At 32.3% G+C, this 8,117-nt stretch overlaps 3 protein-coding genes across 3 annotated transcripts; 2 read left to right on the plus strand and 1 right to left on the minus strand.

The window, feature by feature from the left end:
- The first annotated feature begins 467 nt into the window (after nucleotides 1–467).
- Nucleotides 468–2,555, plus strand: Chro.10418 (acetyl-CoenzymeA synthetase (acetate--coa ligase) (acyl-activating enzyme)). Its single annotated transcript, XM_660801.1, has 1 exon — nucleotides 468–2,555. The coding sequence occupies one exon, from the start codon at nucleotides 468–470 to the stop codon at nucleotides 2,553–2,555; it is 2,088 nt and encodes a 695-aa protein (XP_665893.1).
- A 209-nt stretch (nucleotides 2,556–2,764) lies between these two features.
- Nucleotides 2,765–4,126, minus strand: Chro.10417 (cell cycle switch protein). Its single annotated transcript, XM_660802.1, has 1 exon — nucleotides 2,765–4,126. One exon carries the CDS (start codon nucleotides 4,124–4,126, stop codon nucleotides 2,765–2,767), a length of 1,362 nt encoding a protein of 453 aa, XP_665894.1.
- A 1,371-nt stretch (nucleotides 4,127–5,497) lies between these two features.
- Chro.10416 (aspartyl (acid) protease) lies at nucleotides 5,498–7,882 on the plus strand. The annotated part of the gene is made up of 1 exon (XM_660803.1): nucleotides 5,498–7,882. One exon carries the CDS (start codon nucleotides 5,498–5,500, stop codon nucleotides 7,880–7,882), a length of 2,385 nt encoding a protein of 794 aa, XP_665895.1.
- Nucleotides 7,883–8,117: the final 235 nt, after the last annotated feature.

The raw sequence follows: 8,117 nt of genomic DNA on the forward strand, positions 1-8,117 counted from the left end.
CGACTTTTTGTTGGTAACTTAAATAATTAGTTTTACTATTTTAAGCTAATTTTGATTCATGTATTGGTGCAAAATTTACGCACATATTTATGCATCTTGATATATTAATCACCAAAATATATGCAAATTACAAATACAGTTTAATACAAATTGATAATAAATAGTAACCTAGAATATTATTTATTCCAGGAGTATTGCAGAGTCTAGAGAACGAAAGTAAATAAGGATCCAAGATATTACAATTATTGGATCTTCGAATTCTTCTGGAGGAGCGTCACATTGGTTGATATTAATCTTTTTTTATTCTTAGAGTGTTTTTATTTCCTATTTTATATTATTCAAGGCTTTTGCCTTAATTACTTTCTGGGAGATTGAGGAGTAAAATAGAGTTTTATTTGGAATTATTCTTGTTACTCTTAAGATTTTGCCTCACATTAGTATATTATATTAATAATTATTGAAAAAAAATGAGTGATAAAAGACATGGATCGCCATGTTCTAACGGTAATGATGAATTAAATGATTCATCAGTACTTACTGAGAACATGGATACCGTTGCAACTCGTTCCAAGAACTTACCGTTTCACGAAACATACAAATCAAAACCAACTCCTGCTGATAAGCCTTATAGAGTAGATGGGATTGATAAATATAAAGAACTCTACGAACAAAGTATTAGAGATCCTGAGAGTTTTTGGAGCCAAATGGCTAGAAAAGAACTTCGATGGCTAAGAGATTTTACTAAAGTAAGGAGTTCTGGTACTTGTCTTCAAGATAGACTTGCTTGGTTTTTGAATGGAAAGTTAAATGTATGCGATAATTGCGTAGATAGATGGGCTGAAATACAACCAAATACTACTGCATTAATTTGGGAAGGAGATGATCCATCATCTATTAGACATATTAGCTATATTGAACTGTTTAGGAACGTTTGTAAAATGGCCAATGTTTTGAAACGATTTGGTATCAAAAAAGGTGATTCTGTTGGTATTTATATGCCGATGATACCTGAAACTATATATACTATGTTAGCTTGTGCTAGAATAGGAGCTGTGCATATGGTAGTTTTTGCTGGATTTGCAGCTCAGAATCTTCTTGAGAGACTTGTTAATGCTAGATGTAAAATAGTAGTAACTGCAGATCAAGGATCCAGAGGTAAGAAGATTATTAACTTGAAAGATGTTGTTGATAAAGCTCTTGAAAAGATTCCTGAGATTAAAACATGCATTGTTTTTAGACATTTGAATGGACCTATTGAATTTGTCAAGGGAAGAGATTTTGATGGAGAAACTTTAATGAGATCTGAAAAACCTTATTGTCCTTTAGAAGACATGGATAGTGAGGATCCACTATTTTATTTATATACCTCAGGTAGTACTGGCACTCCAAAAGGCGTTCAACACTCTACAGCAGGATACTTACTTTATGCTGCCGTTACACAAAAGTACTTGTTCAACATTCATCCTGGCGATATTTTTGGATGTGCTGGAGATATTGGATGGATTACTGGCCACTCTTACTTGGTATATGCTCCTCTTTGTAATGGTATAACCACTTTAATTTTTGAGGGAGTACCGACTTATCCTGATGCTGGGAGATACTGGGAAATGGTGGAGAGACACAGAATTACTCATTTTTACGCTGCTCCAACTGCAATCAGAACTCTTAAACGCCTTGGAGATGATTTTGTTAAAAAGCACGATAGATCATCATTGAGAGTTCTAGGATCAGTTGGAGAGCCTATTAATCCCTCTGCATGGAGATGGTACCATTCAGTTGTTGGTGAAGAGAGATGTTCTATAGTTGATACTTATTGGCAAACTGAGACAGGAGGAATTGTTATTGCTCCAATTCCTGGCTGTTTTGATACTAAACCTGGTTCAGCAACATTTCCTTTCTTTGGTATTGAGCCTGCGATACTTGATCCTGATACAGGAAAAGAAATTGATGGACCAGGGTCTGGAGTTCTTTGTATAAAAAACTCATGGCCAGGTATGTTTAGAGGAATTTTTGGAGCTCATTATCTTCATGAAGATCTTTATACAAAACCATTCCCTGGATACTATTTTACTGGGGATGGTGTTTTAAGAGATCAGGATGGATATCTTTGGATTACTGGTAGAATTGACGATACAATTAATGTTTCTGGTCATAGACTAAGCTCCAAGGAAATTGAAGATGCTCTTACCAACCATTTTGGAATTGCAGAAGCTGCAGCTATTGCAATTGATCATGATGTCAAAGGTAATGCTCTTGTTTGCTTTGTAGTTTTAAAGGATTCTGGCAATAGAACTTTTGACTTGAATAATTCAAGTCCTCATCCTTTTGAGTATGAACTTAGGATGTGTGTCAGGACCCAAATCGGCCCTGTTGCAACACCTGATCATATTATTATTGTTGAGAATATCCCTAAAACAAGATCAGGAAAAGTTGTAAGACGTCTTCTTAGAAAGATTGCTAGTGGTTGCAATGACTATGGAGATATTTCAACGGTTGCAAATCCTGAGTGTATTAAATCCATTGAGTCATCCTGGGCACAATACCTTAAGAGATGATGTAAGGAGCCCTGTATAAGTAAATTTAACAATATTACAGGATTTTGCATTTTGTATTTTCCAATATTAAAATGGAACACAACTCATCATTATAAAATATTTCCCAACTAAATTAGATAAATTGTTTTAAAAGAAAAAAGAGTGATAATAACAAAAAATATTACATATATAATTTATTAATATATTTCTACATTTATATTGAATTAAGTTTATCTCATAGCTGGTGCATTAGGTACCGATAAAGCCGCTAGATTTTTCGGTCCTTTTGGCCTCCCTGTTGGAAATATTTGCCAAAATCTCAAAGTTTCATCTCCCGCTCCAGTTACAATAGTTTGGCCATCAGGAGAAACTGCTAAATATAAGACTCTGTATGTATGACCAGTTAAAGTTGCAATTTTCTGCATAGATGGCCATTTCCATAATATAACCTGATTTAAACTATACCCATGAGTAGATACTAATTCATTAACATTCCCACTCCAAGCAATATTACATACTTGTGAACCAGTGTCTACTGCCATTACACATGAGTTAGTTACAGTATTCCATATACGAATATGTCTGTCAGCAGTTCCTCCACCTGATGCTAAGAGTCCAGACTGATGGGGATTCCAAGATAATGCTTTAACAGCAGCATTGTGTTCTTGGAACTGACACACAGGAGTATCATATCCTTGTGACCATATAAGCAACTTATTATCATTACCCCCAGTAGCTAATTGCATTTCATTTGGGCTCCATTTAACTCCACATACTTCCTGTTTATGCCCCAACCATCTGCTACACCAATGCTCCTGTTCTCTTACATCCCTTAATAATACAGTATGATCCCTTCCTCCCGTTGCCAAGATTGGCCCACACCAGTCCATTGCACCGATTCTTGCTCTGTGTCCATTTAAAGTACGTACTTTTTTCTGTTCTACGACATCCCAAATTTGAACAGAACCCTGTCTAGTTCCAACAGCGAGATGATTACCTTGTTGTGTCCATGATACACTAGTAACAGTGTCTTGATCTTGGAGATTTAATAAATTGGTAACTTTACATGTGGATGCACTCCATAAATAAACTGACGAACTTAATCCAACAGCTAGTAAATTTGTGGAGCTCCAGTCAACCAAATTCAAATAGAAATCATCTTGTAAGTTAGGAGCATCTAAAATTTTGAATGGTCCTTTCGGAATTTTTCTAGAGATTGGACCCATTCCCATATTTGTTGATGATAGCCATGCTGGATCCATAGAAACTGATCTCAAGGGAACAGTTGCAAATGGATCAAATACTTCACATGAATTTAATCGAGAATATTCATTTTCATCGCCATACAACTTTTTACTTCCTAATTTTCTTCTTTCTTGGACTCCCATAGATTGAGATCCTACTCTCAATTTGACCATTGCAGAAAAGTCACTTTCTGTTGTTGGTAGTAATTCTGTAGCCAAAAGCTCATTATAAACAGAAACTGGGTTTTGGAAATTTCTTTGAATAATAGAGTCACTCATCCCAAATCTGGAGTATCTCTCAAATAAATAACTCTTTCCTAATGAGTGAGAAAGGCTTAAAGAATTCATTTTAAATAAAGAAAAAAAATCTACCAGATTATTTAGAATATTTGTATTAGATAATGTTCACTTAACTTTGTTTCTTCATTTAATTCAGTTTTTCATTTGTTTCTTCAATTCTTAACTTTATAAAAAATCTATTCACAACTTGTTTTAGTGATTATTAACTTCTGTATGTTTATCTCGTGTAATCAACTCTTAAGGCATTACGGAAATCCCAAATTCTAGCTTTGTTACCACTAATTTTTATGTCAAAAATCTGGCATCTTTCCTAATGTTGGAGCTCAACTTCTTCTAATGACCACTAGTCACTTGTTTTTCCTTATGTCTAACTGCCATTTTCCATGTCTTTCCTTTAGTCCCTAACGTACACGTCTATGCAATGCTAGTTTAAATTAGGATTTCTCATGTTTTAGCTATACAATAGGGTTTAGAACAGGAATGATTTCAAGATTCAATAATTAAAGAATATTTTACAAATGAAATATATTATTAAATGAGTAAATTAATATATACAGATATATATTTAGATGGTTAATAAATTTGGAATTTTTCTAATTTTTATTATGAACAATTAAATGTTCATATAATCAACTATTTTTTCAATGATTATTTAGGTTATTCACACAAAAATTAATAAATCTGTATTTAGTCGTTTAAATTCAATTAGATAATAATTTTACATGTTTAGAAATTGAATTATTTTTTTAATTCTGATACACAATTCATTCTTAAATATTTTTTTTCATGTGGACAGAAAAAAAATGGTTAGGCCACATGCAATTGATTTGCATGAATGCCGGTATGCAAAAAATCGTGGATTTATGCTTCGAGTCAAATAGTACTATTAGGTAGGTATGAGGCGGGCTGTGGGGGCCAACCAAAAAAATTTTGCATTATAGAATAATTATAAAGCAATTCAAATTAGGATTAAGAAGAAAAAGAAGATAAAGTTGCATAGTTGTAGTTTTTTTGTAAAATCACAAAATTCGTCAGGATATTACAAAGCTAACCCAAAGGGGTGAGAAAAATCTGTAAATTTAGTCCTTTCCCACTTTTGAATTTCCCCTCTTGTGAAATCCTTATATTTTCAGGCGGGCTCATTGGACAGCAGGAATAGGCAAGAGTTGCAGTTTAGGCGTAAGAAAAAAAAATCAATAAAGGCTTTGTTGCATCTTGGTGTGAATAGACAGTATTGCGTGCACTGTCTACATAGGGAAGCTTGAATTAGAGGAAGTGAGAGGCTGGTTGCCAAACATATTGGGGAAAGTTTCGAAATAAGTTTCGAGGTACGGCTGGAAGATTGGAATAATTTCTTGAGTTGACATAAATCAAAAAAAAAAAAAATTTTAAGAGAAGGTACGAATCAATTTAACTAGAATGAATATGATGAAAATACTTATTGCTACCCTGGGAGGAGCAATTCTATTTGGATGTAGCTTCTCAAGGGTTGAAGCAAGAATTCAAATGAAGGCTTATGGTAGTATTGTTTCAACAGCCTATTATTATTCCGATATTTTTATTGGACTTCCAGAACCTCAGAGACAGAGTGTTATTTTGGATACAGGAAGTAACCTTCTTGCTTTCAGTAGTACTCAATGTCAACAGTGTGGGACACACCTTGATGCATATTATGACCCTTTTAAAAGTATAACAAAAAGGGAAGTCCCATGCCATTCTTATTGCAAAGTTTGTGTGAATAATAAAAAGCAATGCGCTTATACTATTCATTATTTAGAAGGAAGCAGTTTATCAGGAAGTTACTTTGAGGATTTTGTTGCAATCAGAAATGAAAAAGGAATTAATTCTGAGCCTTCACCATATGTTGTTGGATTATCAACCATTTTTGGTGGAATTACTCATGAAACTAATCTATTCTTTACTCAAGCAGCTTCTGGAATTCTTGGATTAGCTTATACTGCAAGTTCTCAAGAAAGGGCACCATTATTCCAAACATGGACAAAAAGATCTAAATATGCTAAAGATGCTATTTTATCTTTATGCTTTAGTTCAGAAGGTGGTATGATTTCTTTTGGTGGTTATAATTCTGAATATTGGGTTTTAGGATCCAATGATAAATCATTTAGGTCTACTTCTGAAGCTAATTTGTTTGAAAGAGCACTTGGATATTCATTTTTATCAAGTTCTAGTAATAGTCAATCACGTTCGAATTCAAGAGGAAATAATTTGGATTCAAAAATTGGTTGGACTCCTTTATCTATTTTGAATGGAAATTATTATGTTCAATTAACTAAAGTAAGTGTTTATCAAACTAAATTAACTTTGCATAAAGATTCATCATCTGGTAATACAAAACCTATTCCACTTGTTATTGATAGTGGTACAACATTATCATATTTCCCTGAACATATTTTTATTCAAATATTGAACGTTATTAATCAAAGAATTGCAGAAACTGAAAATAAGTCAACTTTTAGAAGTCTTATTGAAGCCGGCTCTAAATTTTTGGAATATACTGGTCTTAAATCATCATCGTCTCAAAATGAATTGGAGTTAGGAATTAAACAAATTTCAATTTTCCCTGGTGAAGTTCCTGGTGCTGCATTACTTAGAAAAAGAGTATATAGAAGGCTTAATAATATTGAAGATATTGTTAATACTTTTAATTCAACTGTACATCCTGAGAATTTTAGTGATGAGGATATTGAATCAAGTAACAATCAGTTAAATAATAGTAATGAAGTTTCAAATCATTTTAATCAAACAACAACTAGTACTACTACTTCTACTATTAACACATTATTCTCTTCACAAGAATTTGATATTGATTCTTCAGTATCAAGGATAATGCTTGAAACATCAAAAGGTGAAAGATGTTGGAAATTAAGAGATCCAAATGAAATGTCACGTTTCCCAACTATTACTTTAGGATTCCCAGGTTTAAAGGTTGAATGGGAACCAGCTCAATATCTTTACAAAAAATACAGAAATACTTATTGTTTAGGATTTGATTCTGATAAATCATTCTTAGTACTTGGTGCATCATTCTTCATTAATAAGGATGTTATTATTGATGTAAAAAATTCAAGAGCTTCATTTGTCAAGTCGAATTGTCCCCAAATTGCACATGCAAGAAGAACTTCTACATCTGAGATGTCTCAATTATTAAAAGATGCATCATCATCATCGCCAGAATCAATTATGAAATCTGAAGTTGTAGTATTTGATTCAAATACAAAACATATAAATATTGAAAATGGTAATAGTAATAATAATAATAATAATAATAATAGTCAAAGTCTTAATTTAAGTTCTGGTACATCTAGTAAAAATCCACCAAATTATAGACATAGTGCAGATAATGATACAATTTCAGAATCGCATTGGGAGCCAAAAAACTTGACTTCGCCATCCTCACTCTCCTCGTATTTATCTCAATCAGCTGTACAATATATTGGTGTTACAAATCATTCAGTTGATTACTATAATCAAAGTATTAATTATGAAAATTTAGGAAACAATGATATGCTGATATTATATTTAAAGCAACAATTACATGATATTGACGATATTGCTGATAATACTGGTAATCCTCAAATTCAAAAGAATCTTCAGGATGCTAATAATTCTCCATCAGATTCTAAAAATGAGAATCAAGATGCTAATTCGGATAATAAAGATTCTTCATCAAGATATAGTAATTCTCAACCAACAATAATACATTGGTTGATTATTTTACTTACTGCTTTATTTTCATGTTATTTATTTAATGGTGTAGATCAGAAGGATGCCAAGACTGAGTAAAAAGGGTCAGTCAATAATATTTATTATTTTAATATATGTTTTTATGTATATATGTATATATACATAAAAATAATTGAAATTCAAGGATTTTCTTTTTCTTTTTTTGAAAAATCTCAATCGAACAACAATATTCTTTTAATATATTTAAGAAGACTTTAAAGGAATAAAAATGGGAGAAGATGTTTAATTTCAAATAAAGTCTTAATTAATAAGGGTTTATTCAAATATATTTATA

The sequence above is a fragment of the Cryptosporidium hominis genome (genome assembly GCF_000006425.1).
Source record: "Cryptosporidium hominis TU502 chromosome 1 CHRO011126, whole genome shotgun sequence".
NCBI classification, from domain to species: Eukaryota; Apicomplexa; class Conoidasida; order Eucoccidiorida; family Cryptosporidiidae; genus Cryptosporidium; species Cryptosporidium hominis.